At 37.1% G+C, this 18,864-nt stretch overlaps 1 protein-coding gene and 1 long non-coding RNA gene across 4 annotated transcripts; both read left to right on the top strand.

Moving 5' to 3' along the window:
* The first annotated feature begins 3,270 nt into the window (after nucleotides 1-3,270).
* Nucleotides 3,271-6,467, top strand: LOC137038178 (serine/threonine-protein kinase pim-2-like). 3 transcript variants are annotated; one of them, XR_010897410.1, is made up of 7 exons: nucleotides 3,271-3,578; nucleotides 3,722-3,816; nucleotides 3,893-3,943; nucleotides 4,199-4,580; nucleotides 4,678-4,857; nucleotides 5,671-5,816; nucleotides 6,035-6,467. XR_010897410.1 is itself a non-coding variant. In XM_067412629.1 (6 exons), exons 1-6 carry the CDS (start codon nucleotides 3,377-3,379, stop codon nucleotides 5,760-5,762), a joined length of 1,002 nt encoding a protein of 333 aa, XP_067268730.1. In that variant the 5' UTR covers nucleotides 3,272-3,376; the 3' UTR covers nucleotides 5,763-6,005. The 3 variants fall into 3 exon arrangements, 2 of the variants coding, with proteins under 2 accessions (XP_067268730.1, XP_067268731.1); XM_067412629.1 differs by lacking the exon at nucleotides 6,035-6,467 and having other exon boundaries at nucleotides 3,272-3,578; nucleotides 5,671-6,005; XM_067412630.1 differs by lacking the exon at nucleotides 5,671-5,816 and having other exon boundaries at nucleotides 3,318-3,578.
* A 1,692-nt stretch (nucleotides 6,468-8,159) lies between these two features.
* On the top strand, nucleotides 8,160-18,103 carry LOC137038177 (uncharacterized). The gene is made up of 3 exons (XR_010897409.1): nucleotides 8,160-8,398; nucleotides 12,695-12,800; nucleotides 17,141-18,103. It is a non-coding gene; the product is annotated as an uncharacterized lncRNA (long non-coding RNA).
* Nucleotides 18,104-18,864: the final 761 nt, after the last annotated feature.

Below are 18,864 nucleotides of genomic sequence, written 5' to 3'. Positions count from 1 at the left end.
GGACCAGTTAAAGGGGTACTTCAGCGCTGGGAAGATGAATCTGTATTTGAACTGGGTCATCAATGTAGTAGCAATGTGAAATTATTTTTGAATTTGGTGCTTTCTAGACTGAGAAAAGACAGAAAATGTATTTTTGTCTCATGGGGATGAAAGACTACAATTCCCAGAATGCTTCGCTGCCCTGTGCCATTCCCCAACGCCACCAACTTTATTACAGTGACTGAGAAGACACTACAATTAAAAACTGAACGTGTCTGTTCAATATAATGAGTGAGTCACCGCGCGAGTCTCACAGCACTGAGCATTAACTGCAGGAGTGATGAGAGCTGAGGTAATCGCGACTACACTCGCGGCAAACATTCACAACGCGAGTTCAGTCTGGCGCGCTTCAGTTCATGCCTTTACAAGCTTAACTTTCATAGAAATTAATTTGAGAAGTTAAAAGACTTACATTGCACACCATAGCTCCGTTTAAATGAGTGCCTGCCAGCTGAGCTCTCCCTGCAAGCTGAGTGTTACCTCCCATCCCCCATACGCGGATTCAAAACATGCGGAAATGGCTCCCTCTGCTGGCTGTAGTCTTTAGCCTTTGGGCAAACATTCCTCCTATGATGCAAAAATCATCAATTTGCATCATAGGAGGAATTTTTCTAGAAATAAAATGCATAAATCTCCTGTCTCAGGGAGATATGAGGGGGGAAAGCACAATAATTTGAATATACTCCAGGGTTTCTACTGATACAAAGCCATATGCTAATCGCTGAAGTAACCCTTTAATAGTATACCCAGAGATTTTACCGAAAGCATTAATATAATCAAGCAAATATGGGACTGATTTGGCTGGGTCAGAAAGATATATTAATAGATCATCAGCATATAGACTAACCAAAGCTTCATCCTTTCCCATCTTTATTCCATGTATATGTGGGTGACTTCTAATCCCTACTGCTAGTGGTTCCAACGCAATATCAAAAAGGAGAGGGGAAAGAGGGTCTCCTTGCCTAACTCCTCGATGCAACTCAAAAGATTTTGATTTGTTAGAGTTAGTCAAAATGGATGAACGGGGGCATAAATATAAAATTTTTACCCACTTGATAAAACGACTCCCAAATCCAAAGTGCTCCAGCGCTTTTATCATGAACGGCCACTCTATTTGATCAAACGCCTTTTGGGCGTCTAGTGAAATGATTGCTCCTGAGGCTTCCTTACCATGCTCCTTATAGAGAATATTAAGGAGGAGACGAACATTGGAAAAGGAGAAACGACCTGGTATAAACCCAGTTTGGTCTGGGTGTACTAATGGTGAAATATGCTTACCAAGTCTGTTTGCTAACATTTTTGTTATCACCTTCTGATCAAAGTTAAGAAGTGATATAGGTCTATAATTGGCTGGGTCTGTGTCATCTTTTCCTTTCTTTAATAGAACACAAATATTGGCATCATATAATGAATTGGGGAGTCTGCCATTTTCATAGGAGTCGTTGATCATTTTCAATAAGTAAGGGGCTAGTTTTAAAGAGAAGGCTTTATAAAATTCACACCCAAAACCATCTGGACCTGGTGCTTTGCCCGACGGAAAAGACTTGATGGCCTCTAGTATGTCTGCTTCAGAAAATGCACGTTCTAGATCTCCTTTTGCAATTTTGTCTAACTGGGGAAGATTGAGACTATCAAAAAAAGATTCATAATCCTCTTGTCTGGCGTTGCATTTTGAGGAGTAAAGATCAGAGTAAAAATCCTTAAAGGATTCATTAATTTCTTCTGGATTGGTTACAATCTCAGCTGTGCCAGAAAGGTTTAATTCAGATGTATTTCTTTGATTTGATTTTAAAGAATCCATCGGAAAAGTGAAGGCAAAGTTTTGGAAGTTTTATTTTATTCATATAGCCTAAAGATAATTTGATTTGGATAATTTTGTTTTATTACGACACAATATTCCTAACACTTCTACCTCCGTAATATTTCAGTCCGGATCGGCACATGACAGATTAGCTAAACTGTTAATTTAAATAATCTGTTAAACGTTTTTTTAAGAAAGATAGTATTTAAGATTAAATTAGCAATTTTAATATTAGCAATCTTAAATTGTTCTCAGTGTTACTAGTCATAATGGCCTTTTTACCAGTGAGAATTCAGTTGTAGACATTTAGCACCTCTGTCTCTGTCTGAGTTTTCTGTTTCTGTGTCCACAGGTCAGGCTGACAGGACGCTGCAGAGCGGCAGCCAACAGAGCTCAGATGATGATGAACATCCATTCTCCTCATCTTCATCTTCATCTAAATGCTCTTGCATTGGTAAGAATAGGCTTTTAATAAAGAAGTTATGGCTCCGTTTCTATTTCTGCTTTCAATGGCTGATTTGATGTCTGAAATTTTCCCGACTCAGGCCATTTCGGATCCAGAAGAACTGCTTCCACAGATTCTTCGCTGGGCATCATGTCATCCTTGTCCCTGAGCAGCAGAGGCTCATTCAACGTCATTTGGAGGTGGAGTGGCGATGGATTGGATAGCCGAAGCGAACAGGGCAGGTCTGACAGCTTTGATTGGTCGTGCCCTCCGCTGCCAAGTCCAGTTCCTGTCGAGCCAACGGGGACTTCAAATGCCCGAAATGTTCAGGGTGCCATGGAGGCTTCTCCCCTGAACAAGACCTCAACAGGTGAGACTGAAATAAGGCTGGCCAGTGTAAAGTGTACAGACAGAGATTTTGATAATTCATGCATAACTGCTTCAAGTTTTTATCATGGTAATGTCCGTTCACATTTACTGTTGCTCAGCACAACTTCGCTGAAATAGAAATATTTTAATTGGACATTCGTCTAACATTTTCAGAACATTCAGAGAACATTCAAAATCTACTTCTCAATAAGCCATGAACTCAGTGGTACTTGTGCTGTCTGACACACACCCGAAACATGCGCACAGAAAGCCGCTTCTCAGACGGCAAACAATCCAGAGTAGAATTCTATTTCAAGACTTTTTGCTTTTGAATTGTCAAATACACAGAACATTGTCAAACTGGCTGTCATATTACAGAGTCGGTTATGGCATAAATAACACACAGCTATGCATTAAAAAATTAACGTTTATTTAAATATATTGTATTTAATATAACATAAATATATTATATTTGCCATTACCAGAACTGATTTGGTCAAATGAAGCCAAAAAGATCAGATAAAGCAAGAAAAATAACTATATTGTGACCACTAATATTTGTAAAATAAGATTTTGGGACATTTATGCAGGCATTATCTAGAAGTCAGGAGGATAGCTTGGAAGTATTTCCATTACTTTGGATTTATAACATTACAGATGAGAATTTAAAAGTAAAATGTAAGTCATGTCATTATATCGTTGCTTAATTTGACGTCATTCAAATGAAAATCTTAATTTCAGAAAATCCTCCAGGATGTGGGAAATGGAAAAGAATTCGTTCTTTCTTCACGAGGGTATGGAAGGCTCTGAAGAGTCCTGTCTGCTGCTGTCTCAGTAGTGCTGTGGATGTTGTGGAGCCTTTTTCCCCTGATCCTGAGCCATCATCATCTGCGTCAGATCACTCCGCCGTCAAGCCAAATGATGGTAAATCGCTGATCATTATTTCTCCAACATCATTTTAAACAGTATTGTCATCTTGTTTTTCACTGAAAATAATGCTTATGGCTTTTGAGGAAATATTTAAAAAAAAAAAAATTTGGTCATATATTTTTCTGTTTGTTTTTCAGAGTCTTTTGAGTCTCTCTATAATGTGGGAGAGATGCTTGGATCCGGAGGATTTGGCAGCGTGTACAAGGGAACACGCAAATCTGATGGCAAAAAGGTAAATCTGACTGAATTGTTCATTTTGCTCTTGAATGCATCAAAACATTTAAAACTAACTTTCTTTTTTGTTGCAGGTTGCCATCAAGCAGTTAAGCAAGATTGAAAACAATCGTTATCTTTATATTGTAAGTTGGCCAACACCTGAATATGTATTTAGTCGTTTCAGTGCAGATTACTGTAGTTAATACACCCGTAGAAAGCATTAAGTGTAAAAGTGATTGACAAATAAGCCTAGAGGCACCAAATAACTTTGAGCTGAAAAGGCTCTTTTGAACGGATCTAAAAATATACTTTTAAAAAAAGGACTTTTTCAAAGATACTTTGATATGTTTTCTTCAGATTTTTACTCAGCTAACCTTCTGATTACTTTTTTTCTCTAGCCTGGGCATCCCGAACCTCTCGTTACAGAAGTGGCGCTGCTGCTGATGATGAGGCGAAAACCCATAAGCCCGCTCATCATACAGCTATACGAGTGGTTTGAACATCCTGGAAAATTCACTCTTGTTATGGAGTTCCCCGAGCCTTGCATGAGCTTGCGGGACTACATCGTTCGTAAACCCGTCCTGTATGAACCCACAGCACGGTTCATCATGCGACAGGCTCTGCTGGCAGTACAGGTCTGCATCGAGCATGGTGTTTTTCATACTGACATTCATGCGCAGAATTTCCTCGTAAATGAAAGGACATTGGAGCTCAAGCTGATCGACTTTGGCTGCGGTCAGCTATTTAGTAATGATGGCTACGAGAGCAAAACATACATTGGTGAGCATTTTGAGAGTGTGAAAACCTGAATGTAGTGACTTATTATTATTTAATGCTTAAAAAAAAGCTCATCAATGTGCAAATTTCTTCTTTACAGGACTGCCGTATTACTATCCACCTGAAATCTTAACAGAACCTCGTTTCCACGCCATACCAGCAAATGTCTGGGCTCTAGGAGTGCTGTTGTACACTATGGTGCACGTATCTCATCCTTTTGCCAATTCGAAAGAAATCAGACGAGCCAAAATTCCATTTATGTACTACAACTTATCCAAAAGTGAGTGAATCATATTGACAACATTGATAACACACACACACACACACACACACACACACACACACACACACACACACACACACACTCACACACACACACACACACACACACACACACACACACAAAGCAAAGGCTCTGAACAGAAACAGTTAAAGATGAAGTATGTAAGATTTTTTATATATAGCTCAACGTATAGCGAGAGTTTGGGGCGTGGCTAATGTAGCAGGCGGAGCCATGGGAAAAGAAATTTAGCTAAAGAAGTGAAAGCCAAAATTCGCTGCATTTATACCTTAAACAGGTCACAAACATATCAAAGTGAACAAAGCATTGTGATACAAAGCACGCTTCAATAATAATAATAATAATAATAGATTTTATTTATAATGCAATTTTCATTCCGAAGAATCTCAAAGTGCAACAAAGGGAAAAAATAATTTAAAAAATGAATAACAAGTAAAAATATAGAATAATACAAACAATCAACCAACACAGAAAACTGAACAGAAACAGAGCTGATGATATATCATAGTCATGCTCCCGTTCAGAAAGATACATTTTAATAAAGACAAATGCAACACAGCTAAAAGTATTCCTAATATGTTGAACCTTAAACGAGAGCTGTGTTTGTGATGTTGGGGAAGACGTAATGATTTGACGAAAATATGATTTATTTTGTAATTTATTTTGTAGTGTCACAGAAACTACATTCTTCGCTTTTAAAGTAAAGCTAAAGAACATTTTACAGTATAATAATCATGTTTTAGATGCTGTTTTCAGAGATGCATGACTAACTCCTTATTAAAATTTGTACAGAATACAGGGATCTGATTAGCCAGTGCCTAGCCCGGGATCCAACTAAACGGCCGACGTTAGAGCAGATGTCACAACATAAATGGATGAGATGACCTACTGTAGATTGGAGAAGTTCAGGAGATTCACTCGATCAGTGATTTCAGCAGGTGTGAGGAAGTGTAACAGACAGAGTAGGATTATTATCAGTTGTCTTATTTCACAGTTGCGTTCTTGTTATAGTCAAGTCACCTTCATTTATAAAGTGCTTTATACAATACAGATCATTTCAAAGCGGCTTTACTGTAATAAACAGGAAAATATACAGTAATAAACTCTAAAAATCATTCATGAGTTGATTTGTTCATATAATCTTTGTATTGAATAGGAAACAACATACTTGCTGTCCTTGGTGGAGGGCTTGAGCTCGAGACTTGAGCCGAAGCCTGATGTCCAACCCCAACCTGACTGGGAACTCAGAGCCTGTCCACGTCTGAGCAAGAACACGAGAGACTGCAAGACTGGGAAGAAGTCATCAATCATCACAGCCACATTTGCTTTGATTTTAAACATCAAGACAAGTCATCTTTATTTATATAGCGCCTTATATACGACCGATCTTTACTCACAGCAGCTGGAATATTTTGAACTTGTCATTTTACCTTGTCGTTTGACTGGATTGTTTGCTTTATTTCTTATATAGCTTCTTATACCTTTATAATGGCTATTTGATCTTACATAAACTGACATTTAAGACTCAGTTGTTGCTTTTTTATGTCATATTTAATTTATTGCATTGATATATGCACACTTATTGTCTGAACCACATATTAATATTTCAAATATTTTTTAATAAAAAAAAGTAAACAAAAAGCGGCAGCGTTGTTTTTTATATTTTGTTTTGTTAAAAATATACATGCAGTGAAGATAATAAAGGTACGCTTTACCTGAACCACATCTGTGTGGTTATTAATATGTTTAAGATTGTTTTAAATGAAAATGAAAAGAGGCAGAGTGGTGTTTTATCACTGTAGTTTAAATTACACTCAGGGACATCTTTTGGGATTTCCGCCAGGATTTGGCCCACCCAAATTGAAAAGCTTCCCATACACACATACAGTGGTCTAGGTTCAAAATGTTGGTGTTATTTTACAGGAAACCCTTTAAAGTTACATAAAACACGGCTAAAAGTCATAAACATGGAAGTATATGTTGTCTAAGCTGTAATAACCCCCCAAAAAGTAGGCGCTTTTTGATTTTTTCCCCCATAAATTCATTTTTGAAAGTGTGTTACTCAGGCCCAGTGTGCTCTAGGAACCTGCAGACAGTTTGGGCTATTTCCACTAAATTCCAGAAAATAGAGGAAAAAAGAAGTTTGTCTGTGTCATGTTGTATGCAAGATTTATTCAAATAGATCTGAAGGGATGACCCCCTTTTCCGCCCTCCCCCGACCCCTCCACCACCATATATAGTGATATAAATGCAATATCCCAGTGTCATTAAATTAATTATATATGCTGGAAGCAGCCCAAACTGTCTGCAGGGTCCTAGAGCACACAGGGCTTGAGTTACACACTTTCAAAAATGTATTCATATAAAAAAAATCTAAAAGCACTTAATTTTCGGGGGGTTATAACAGCTTTCAACATATACTTACATGTTTATGACTTTTAGCATTGTTTTATGTAACTTTAAAGGGTTTCCTGTAAAATAACACCAACATTTTGAACCTTGACCACTGTATGTGTGTATGGGAGGCTTTTCAATTTGGGTAGGCTAAATCCAGCCGGAAATGGTACCAGAGTAATTTAGTGTACATTACTTTGTGTAAAACAAATGTCAAAGTGATGCATATCTCCAGAAAGTAGAGACTCTAAGCTTTCAAATCATCTTGACATCATAGCTCTTCCACAGACATTTAAAATGGAAAGTATATATGTAATTCCCGTCCCTGTACAGGGTTCACGGAGTTTAAGAGGTTAAATTACACATACGGGACCCGCAGAGCGATTCTATTGGCTGAAAGAAATTTTAATAGGTAATCTGTTCAGAGCCTGATAACAATTCTTACAAAATCGCGTTTTGATTTTTGCTGTTTAAATTGTGTTAAAATAGTCTTTAATGATAAGATATATAAGCATATCTCGTATATAATCTATTTATTTTGTGCACCTGTTCTGTTGCTGGGTTTTTTTTATTTATTCCTTATTATTTACATTATAGGTACATTACTATGTCATGATTTTGTACTGGTAACGTACTTAGTGTATCAGTCAAAATAATTAGCAATCAATTACATATTTCAAATAAATGTTTTGCGTGTGTATGTGTGTAGTAGCCTATGGCAATGAATTCATAGTTTATTTTTAAACAATTGCTTGTCCAGAACCATGTATAACAACTTTTGATCAGCGATTTAAAACCTCTACCAGCGGACACAATTTCATAGGCAGACAGGATTAGTCATGACACCGGATTAGAGCGAGCTGAGTGACGCGATGAAGAACGCGCTACAGCACGCAACAGTTTCGGAACCACGTCGTCCACATAACCGGAAGTGAGCAGCGCTACCCATACACGTGATTTTCTTTCGTTAAATATAAGCTTTTTACGGCGGTTTTCACAAGGATATTAATTGGAACGATGTCTACAATATTTAACAAGAATACTTTTTAATAAAGTCACCATACTTTTCTTTTCATATCCTTGAAACACGCATTTAAGCCAATAAGACAATTTCTGTCCTGATGTGGTGAGTGAATTCACGTTTTATCATGAAAGCTAAACATACTTTTTTTTTGCATTTGTCAAAATATATTATTTGTCGTAATATTAAACAATTATTAATTAATAAAACGTATTAATTTCGTTTTCATGGATGACAAGACTATTCCTATCAAGTCTTTCTGCAGAAATGCCATGATATGGGCATAAGAGTCACAAGTTCAGCCATTTAAATGTTTTAAACCTATTATTTTCCCTATATGTTTTCGTGCAGAAAAACATGTTTCACTTGTTCAAGGCCTTATAATAAATGGTTATTTTTATTTGACATTTGAACATTTTAAATGTCACATTCTTTGTGTCTAAGTATTATGTGTAACAACATGAACGTGAAAGAAATAATATGACTCAATATACAGTCAAATGGGAAACACTTTACAACATGTTACACATTCATTAATATATTTTTAAAATAATAAAAAATTGTATAGTTGAAGTAATAGTAAACTACAGTTTTTGTGTCCATTAACATTAAATCTCCTCATACTATGTCTCGTTATACTATGTCCTAGTATTATTTTTAACATGAATGTGAAGGAAATACATACATAGGCTACACTACCGGTCAAACGTTTCAGACCAGTAGCATTTTTAAATGTTTTTAAAGAAGGCTCTTCTGCTCACCTAGGCTGCATTTATTTGATCCAAACAACTTGTTTTTCAAACTCCCTCTGCACACGATTGGATAGCGCTAAAACCAACCAGAGCAACGAAGGTGAAACGGAGCTTGTTGATAGATTACGCCCGTTTCACACATACTCCGTCTGCAGTGCGTGTGCGTTGCGTATTTTTTTCCGTACCCATGTTAACGGATTACAGCTTTCACACTGCACGCGGATGCTGTCCGTCAGTCCGTTCCAGGAGCATTGCGTCTGCAGCAGTGCACGGATCGTTTTCGTACCGAGTCTATTTTTTGCTGCGCTGCGCTGCGTTGCGTTGCTGCATTAAAGTGATAGAACATTGTTCGCATTAAAATAAACATGTACTGACGCGAAAATCTAGTAATTTCACCACAGATGCATATCATTTAAAATATACTCTTGTTTCAAAGTCAACACATGGCTTTTTTTCTCAAGTAAATCAACAAAACGACACCTTACCTGGCATTTAGGTAAAAAATGTGCCATAATGGAGAGCACTCGTACTTTCTTGGAGGTGAAATGCAAAGTTATTTTTGACCTGCAGGATTTCTTTTAAAAGGGTGTAAAAACGAAAGAAAAGACGAGAGTCGGCTGTTTTTGAATAGACTATATTCTAAGTTTCTAATTTAAAATGTTTATGATTTTAGGCTATAACCTATGTTTAAATGTTTTGCCTTTTGTGTGAGCTAAATCTAAAGTATATTAATATATAAATATGAATTAATGAATTGATAAAATGTTGTTTAAATGTAGGCTTGTAGCCTACGTTAACCTGTCTACTCAGAAAGATTAAACAAAGAGAATTGCAATTCTGATGAGCCAAGATCAGTAACAACTTCTGGATTTTAAATAAAAAAAACATTAATTAATGCTGTATTTGTGATATGTAAAAGCGGATCAGTTGCGGCCTGCAAACGCAGCATATGTGAAAGGACTACAGGGTGTGGGGCTCCTGCAACGCACACGCAACGCAACACGCAACGCAACACGCACCGCACACGCACTGCAGACGGAGTATGTGTGAAACGGGCGTTAAACATTCACCATATCCAGTCGGCCAAACTCCGAACACATCTTCCCTTTTTAAGAATGACTTCAGTGCTGTTCTTTATTCTTTTCTCAGAGAAAACTTTCACTCCAAGTCTTCCAGAGTCGCGGTCAAAGATGATTCGAAAGACCGCCGTTCGGATGTTTCTGTGATAACTAGAAGCACGCAAGCACAACTTGGCCGTCGTCACTATGTTAAGCCCCGCCCACCGACTCTATACACAATGTGATTGGCCCGACCAGAGTTTGGTGTTTACAGCTCAGAAGTGTATTGAGAGTTGTTAGACGACACTCGCGGGCAGATTAGATTTGCTGCCACTAGGGTGCGTCTAGATTTCTTGGCTAGCCAAAATTGGTACTGTAATGACTTTCAATGGACTGTAGAGCGGTGTATCCCCTCTCCCCCTTCCCCTGACTCGAGGTTGTCAGATAAGCTGCAGGATCCAGCAGGAACGTTTGTAGCTGCAGATGTGGTAACTAGAGCAGATCTGGCAACCCAGATGCTGAAACACCACTGACTTCGTGATTGGTAGATAGGTGGAGGGCGGAGCTTCAGGCCAAAACACAACATGTCAACATCAACATCAGTTGAGGGCTGCAACAACAACTTTTAAATGACAATATCCTGGCCGGACTACTGTTGTCAGTGATATAAGTATTTGAAATTAACATGATTTCTTAATGTCTAGTGACATATCAGAGCCATTTTATGATTAATTGAAATACATTTATTACATACAGTTCCTTTAAAATTTTGACAGCAGGGTTTTTTATCCCCGCCCACGGACCGACGAATTGACAGAGGTTTTTTAAGAAAATTATTGTAAGAATAGAGTGATGCAGGTATGACGTCACTTTGCAGGGAACTAGCATTACACTTGTAAAACTCTATACAATCCAAATAGGATTTTCCTATAGGCTTTTGGTCTGATACTTACAGGTTTTTTTCCATCAGGCTAATTATTACAGATGAACACAATTTTTATTAATTTTGAAGCCTAAATACAGTTTAAAAAAGAAGAAGTAAAAAGCTAAAAGTAGGCTATAAACGGACTACACCACGGTCGCTCAACTTCAGCGTCATCATCACTAAGCTTCTGACATCTCTCAGGTTTTATTCAAAAACATTTTCCCAGAATGTTTGAGTTAGAATAGTTTATTAGAGCACAATTATGAGCATAATGAGGCTGTAAACTGATCTTACCTTTTGGGCGTGATGACGTTTAATCTCCTCGACAGCCTCTGTAGTCCCATTTAGCCACCTGTTAGCAGCCGCCAGACACGGAACAGCTTAAAAAAATCATGAGCGGGGTAATACTGATGTATTTTATGTTGTAGAGTAAAAATTGAAAGTGTCTTTAACAGCTTGTTCACCACAGACCTTATTTCAGCCATTTAAACACAATCCCGTTCAAAAAACCTATTGAATTTGGGACGAGGGGACCAGAAGTGCTAAAATGTTAACTCGCTTCTATTTTGGCCTACGAGGTGATGTCATACCTGCAGCACTCTGTAGGTTTATCCCTGAAAAATGTTATCATACTTTTCATATATGTGCACTTTTCAAATACTTTTCATACAGCATTATGATAAAATGGAATACTATGGCAACAGCTTTCTTGCCTGTACGTAGGGATGGGTATCGTTAAGGTTTTAACAGTATTACTACCCTTACCAATACTGCTCATCGATCCGGTACTTTAGCGGTATTCTTATCGGTTATTTTTGTTATACTTTTTTATAATAAACAGAAAAATTAAGAACATAGTTAACAATTAAGAACATAGTTAATCTGAAAATGTAAAATATCTAGGCTATAGCAAAATAAACAACAATGTTTGAACAATACTAATATAAAACATCCATTTTTTTGTGTTTCATATTTATACAATAAGAAGAAGAACAAAGTACAAACAAATGGTAAAATACATACAATAAATAGACAATAAAAGAAACAAATGAAATACAGTGCTTAAATCTCAGGAAGGTCTAACATTACTGTTCAGGTAATGGCCTACAAAATACATCTAATAAAGTTATCAAATATAAAATAACACTAGTTTTCACTGTACAGATTAATAAATTCATAAATATATATATATATATATATATATATATATATATATATATATATATATATATATATATATATATATATTATAAATATAAAAACTCCTCAATTTGTAACAAATTTTAACCGTGTATGTCACTGAGTTTCTTTGTATGAGCTGTGTTCATGTGTTGTATTTTCTCCTCGAGAGGCTACTAAAAGTTTGCTCAAAAGTATTTCCTTCTCGAGCAAGGCAGAATTTGACTTAGTAGGAGCAGATCGGGAGTTGCTTTGGACGGCAACATGCCCAGTGCATTATGGGTGTTGAAGTTTTCTGACTTGTTTGCCTAAAAGCCTTTCTACTGCATAGGCAGCCAACTTTTATTTAAATCCCATTTTGCCAGCAGTGAATTACCCCTTTGAATACGCTTCACTTGGTTTGATCAAATAGGTTGTGGATGTCATTTCATGTTGAGCTTGATTTAATTGGGCCTTTTTTATCGTTTTTTTATTGTGTTTTTTTCAGGGAAAGGTGGAGCTGACTTTGGAGATTGTGAATGAGAAGCGGATGAGAGACCTGCTGGAAAAGGCAGAGATGAGCCCAATATGAATCCAAAACTCCATCCTCCCAAGTAATCGAACTCTCGCTTAAATAAGTTTATTGTTCTGTGTGTTAACAGAAGATGATTACAAGATTTGTTTCTCTTTTAAACCTCTCAGGCGACCTGAAACCTCGTTCTTTTGGTTCACAAGTCCATGCAAGACGTGCAAATTCATAGTGTGGCGCAAATTTAAGTGGCTGTTCATCGGCCTGGTTGTGCTAGTCTTAAGGCATCTTTACACAGAAACCGATTCTGCAGGAGCATAAAATCACAAAAATGTGCATTTACACAGACCGTTTAATCCTTCTCTGAAGCGGCATAAATGCATTTACACAGGAATTAAAATCGCGGGTAACAATGCGTTGAACATTATTTAAAACTACAGTTTTAACAAAGTTTTATAAATTAATTTAAAACAAATAATGAAATAATGTATGAAAATAGGCCTAAAATAAAAAAACACGTGCTGTGTAGGATGCAGTATACGGAGTGTCCTCAATCAGAATGAAACGAGACGTCCTTCGTAGGACACACAGGCAGGAAGTATCACGTTGCTATGCCAACAAGTTCAGCCTCGTTGCGCTCTCACGCCATGTTATATGAATGAAAATTATTTATAACTTGAAAATGACTATGAAATGTTTCTTGTCTTGACAGCAATGTACTGTTCTAAACGTTTAAAATGCAATAAACAGTTGTAATCCTGTTTACCAAAACTATCTGTTTGAGGTAATAGAGCTTAAAAAAACAACAACAAAAAAAGCTTGAACTACTTAATTTAAACACCACACCTACGCTCGCATGTATATCTGGCGGTGGTGCCGTTTTTTCACATAATATAAAAAAAATATGACGGTTGTTAACGGAAACGCAAAGAATTGTGGGTTATCTCCAGCCGTGAAGGATACTCCTCGTGCATACTCCGAATTCCTATGAAAGAAGGACGCATTCGAAGGTCGCGTTTGGAGAGTCCTTCTCACTTTTTTGAAATGAGACGGCCTTATGACGTATGCACCCTTCAAATGCGACCTCCGGAGGACGCAGCCTTCTGAAATGAGACACAGCCATACAAAATGTGCAGTGCTGGGGTTCCTCCAGGACAGGTTTGGGAACCACTGGTCTAGCCTACTGTAATTCTGCAATTCTTCTATTTTAGGCTACGGTATTCTATAGTTATTTTATATTTCTTAATAAAATTGTGCTTGATTGACAATGCTATAAATAAAGTATTTTTAACATTATTACGGGTAGATTACCGCAGGATTAAAAGTGGACTTTAAAAGAAAGTCACTTTAGAGCAGTCACAACAAATGTTCAGGGGTGTCGCATCCGTGGGGGATACACCCACACTTTTTCCGGTGACAGGTTTCAACACCCGCTCTTTTTCCGCAGTTTTTCCGCAGTTTTCCACAAACGCCATACTGCAGTCGCTCCTCCGTTTCTCTGGCCGCTCTGTGTCTGCGCTCGCTGCGGCTGCTTCCCCTCCCTTTACATAATAGATATTTTATAGCTTAATGCTCTTTAAATATGTTGTTGCATTGTGAAAAGTCTCGGTGCATAGGACGGACCTGTCCGCGGTCGTTCTCCGTGGTTCTGACCAAAGAAGAGCGCGGACTCTCCATTATAGCATCAGGCTGCACAGCCTATCTCTCTGAGCCCATAGACTGTAAAAGTGGTCAGGAATGTAATATTTCCCCAAAACAAAGTTTAGTTCTCAGCTCGTATAACATGAGCCCGAATATTGGACAATTCTGTTTAATTGTGAACAGAAAAACGTTACACACGTCAATCCATACCGACGATTTTGGTTCGCTTCTTATTTATTAAATAGGCCTATATAGCCTACAGACAGTTAGGCTATTTAATTAAAAAATAATGTTATAGGCTAATATTTAAACATAGCCTAACTATGACATTATTGGCTACGTTTTCTTTAACCCTTTGTCCAACGAAATTAAGCGCCGGCGCATTTTGTTCCTTTAGGACAGCGGGAACAACTCGCTCTGTAATTTTTTGCCATAGGCTACAGATAGCCTAGGTGCAATACATAGCCTAATTATAGACTATAAACTTTCTACTTTTATGTCACAATAACAACAAAGGCCGTGGATTCTGGGAACATATTGTTTATGCACTTCAAAAGTTACAAATGCTGTCTTAATTCATTTTTTTATTTTTTTTTATTAAACTTTTATTAAAATTGTTATTAAAAACGATAAACTGCAAAAGGTTTGCTTCAAATTTTATGTGCGCTGATTTGTGGAGAAAAAGAAAAAAGATTATGATGGAAGAAATTGTTGAAGAGACAGAGGGAGCCAGGATTGTGTTCTGCACACTGTGTGATTGTCACTCGCGTGCTAGAGCACCAACAAAAATGATACCTTTCAAAAAGACGAAATCAATATCCTTCTAGAGGAGGTGGAGCGGGAAAAGATATTATTTTCAACAGATTTAAAGGGCATCGTACAAACAAAGAGAAACAAAACATCTGGGAGGACATTGTTACCAAATTAAAAGTTATAAGTTAAATTATTAGTTCAAAGATCGGGTAAAGAGGTCTGCAAGAAATGGCAGGAGTTTGCAAGCCAAAGGAAGAGGGCACTGCAGCATTATCACGATGCACTTGAGTAAAGTTAAAGGTGTAATCTGCCGGTTGTCCTGTAGGTGACCTCATAACTCTCTCTTCTTAGAGCTTTACAATTACTCCAGAGCACTCGTAGATCTACGATCATTTTCAAGTGCTACTTAAGTTACGATTAGGGCCGGGACTCGATTAAAAAAATTAATCTAATTAATTAGAGGCTTTGTAATGAATTAATCGAAATTAATCGCATTTTAATCGCATACAATTTTTTGACCTGAGAACAGTGAGAAGTAATTTTTCACATGGATTTTAGTATACCATTGAATAATGACTGAATACATAAGCTTAATCAACAAAATATTGTTTATTTATTTCAGTCCAGCAGACCAGCGCAATGTTTGCCATTAAGTGTAGCAAAAGCATATTTGTGATATTTGAGGCTCGATGTGCTGCGGTGATATGCAAATTCCTTGTTGTATAGCTTGCACACAACCATGCTCTTGTCGACGCTTATATCCTTTCGTTTTTTAAAACAAAATTTCCCATCCACGGGGCCAAGCAAAGCGGTCTCATCAGCTTCTTCGTTCATGTTCACTATGGTTTGTTGTTGTCGTGACTCATGCGCGCTAGTTGGTGTTTCAATATAATCAGTCCGTCGAATCTCATTCATTGAAAAACGTTCCGCGGTGCAAAAATAAGTGTGGTTAAAATTGTTATTTATTTTTTTGCGTAATTAATTAATGCGTTAAAGTCCCGTAATTAATTAATCTTAATTAACGCGTTAAAGTCCCGGCCCTAGTTACGATGCTTTTGGGAAACAGACCTTAATATTAAGATCACTCGTACGATTGTTTTTACGATCAACTTATGGGTCCTGCACACTGTGCGATTTTTCAAAATCCTTTGCGAATGTCCCTTGTCAGACTGTACGAACATGATCGCCATGTCACACTGTAAGATCTCAGTTGACACTAATGTCAGACTGCACGATAGTGAAGGCGCGCTAAAAACAGACGCGTGCAAGAAACTCACCCGGAGTTTTATATCATCAATGAATGACTCGTTTGGTGACGGTGAGCTGCATTACACGCGGGACTGAAATGCTGGCTACAAAGAAATCTCTAGTACTCGTTTTGGTCATAGTTTGTCTTGAAAAACTGAGATATTTGACTGTCGTCTTAGGAGAAGTCACACTGCAGGATTGTGTGCCAAATCTTCTGACACTGCCAGAATTTCGTCTGAGGTAAAATTTGATCGCAGTGCTCATTAATCGGCTGCCGGTGAACATGTCAAACTAACGACCAAAGACTTCAGATTTTAGCCTAGGATCAGAGGAATCTTTTAGGATTTGCTAAATTTGTCTCAGACGGCCAAATCGTGGCCAAAATCGCACAGTGTGCACCCGGATTTAGGCTTACGATGCTTTTGGGAAACGCAGCCCTGGCTGACTGACGGTTGTCACGACAATGATGTAGTTTAAGGCGGCACAAGTTCACGTTCATTTACACTGAATCAAAACCGTTTCTACATCGCCTTTGGGCCGAGGTGGGTCAGACCCGGCATATTTTAAGTCTGCTTTGCGTCTTTACACAGAATTTTGAGCAGACAGAGACCCGCTTTAGAGCCGCCTTAACTCGGCTGTGTAAAGGCATCTTTAGTGCTATTATTCATTGGGATCTTGTTGTATTCATTACCAGTAAAGACACACTTGATCAATCCTTTCACAAAGGTGATGTTTAGACTTAAGATGTACAATGCTAATTATTTTGTGTTTATTTATTTTCAGAACTTCATCTCCATGAAAATCGTCAAACCCTTCAATTGAGTGCAGGAGGAGTTCAGCTTTTTGTCATTTTATCCATGTAATGTATTTGGCATTTCACACAGTGAACAGAAATGGTTCATTTTCTTTATGACAATCAGACCATTAATACAGTGTTGGTTTTGTTGTGGTTGTTTAGGTTTTTACCATTAATCACTCTTTGCACCATTATTAAATTCCATCATGAATTTTCACTTTTTGGTTCAGGTTTCACTGATGTTTGGAAACATTTGTACACAAACCATGAAGTGTTTTCTATTGTGAAAGTCTTTTATTGTATTATATTCTCAGATCATTTTAAAGTTTATTGGTTAAATGTTTAAAATTGTTAAATAAAGACATGGTAATATTTGTTTTAAGTGTGTCAATTTGTCTTGAATTAGATTTCATTATTTTGTCATTTTATCAATAAAAACTGTCATGTTCAATTTGCATTATCTAAGGGCACACAAATGCAAGTATTCTGGGATTGTGATATGATCAGAGTTTACTGGATGGAGATTCAGAAGATTATTGGTAAATCTTTTGCCCTTTCTCTGAGTATCTTTTGAACTGTAAAGCTGCGTTTTCTCTGCGTTATGATTTTCACCTAAAGTCTAATGCTTTCTTGCATAAATGTTCTCCTAGAATTTAGGAATGTATGTTGAATGCCTTTAATCTCTTGAGTTCTGTTCATTCTGGTCCTGTCGCTCTTTATACCTTCAGATTGTTCACCATTGTATAAGTTACAGTGAGATACCTGTCCCACTGTCGTGTTATTGTAAAAATATTGCAAAACAGAAACAAAAAATGGCACTTAAACATGGTATATTTTAGCAGTGAAAAAAAAAATCAAATACATTTTATATTATTTATGTCCTTGTTCAAGCTCTTTTTCTGAACATCTGCATGATTGAAAATGTAATGTTGAGTTTCAGTTCAATAAAAAAGTGAATACCGGTAGTAAGTGACTTATATTTTAGATAGATATTAGGCATTATATTTTACCTCATGTACTGCACATGATGATTTTACATGTTTAAAGTATAAAGTATACTTTAAAAAGTATAAAACTTGCATTTCAATGAGGAAAAATTAACTGAATGCACCAAGAAAAGCTTTTGACAGAGCACAGTACCCAAGAACAATCCTTCTCAAGCCGGTCCAGGACCCAGTTGTTCAAAAGTTTGGTCTAGATTTGGAAAACCCGTGTTTTTGCTATCCAGAATCAGGTAATCTTTCTTATTTTTGTGCTGGAGCTCTGCAAATCTGGATTTGTAGTGCTCCAAATGGGGTTACTTTCATAATGTAGGATGCTAGCTATAAAAGAACCACTGGTATAGAAGAGTCTAAATCTATTGACTCTCTTCTTTTTAAATTTAAATGGAAAAACGAATTGGAACACAGCAGGAAATCTTCAATACAGTCATAGTCTTCTCTACAGGAGGTTTAAATGTTTAATGTTTGTTTTTTTAAATAAATTGGTTGAAAATGTTTAATGGGGAATTCCGTTTGTTTCTGGATTATTAGTTTGATTTTTAAGAACCTTTTATTTTTTGCTTTGATGTGACTTTTAAAATTTCAAACTTTCAAGCTATGAGTCATGGAAGCTGGTGTATTAAACAACTTTTTTGTCATATCAAATTAGCAATCTTAAATTGTTCCCAGTGTTAGTCGTAATTGTATTTTTACTAGTGATAATTCAATTG

This window comes from Pseudorasbora parva, chromosome 13 (genome assembly GCF_024679245.1).
Source record: "Pseudorasbora parva isolate DD20220531a chromosome 13, ASM2467924v1, whole genome shotgun sequence".
In the NCBI taxonomy this organism is placed as follows: Eukaryota; Metazoa; Chordata; class Actinopteri; order Cypriniformes; family Gobionidae; genus Pseudorasbora; species Pseudorasbora parva.
Note: the sequence above shows the minus strand (reverse complement) of the source record. Positions and strands in the feature narration are given on the sequence as shown.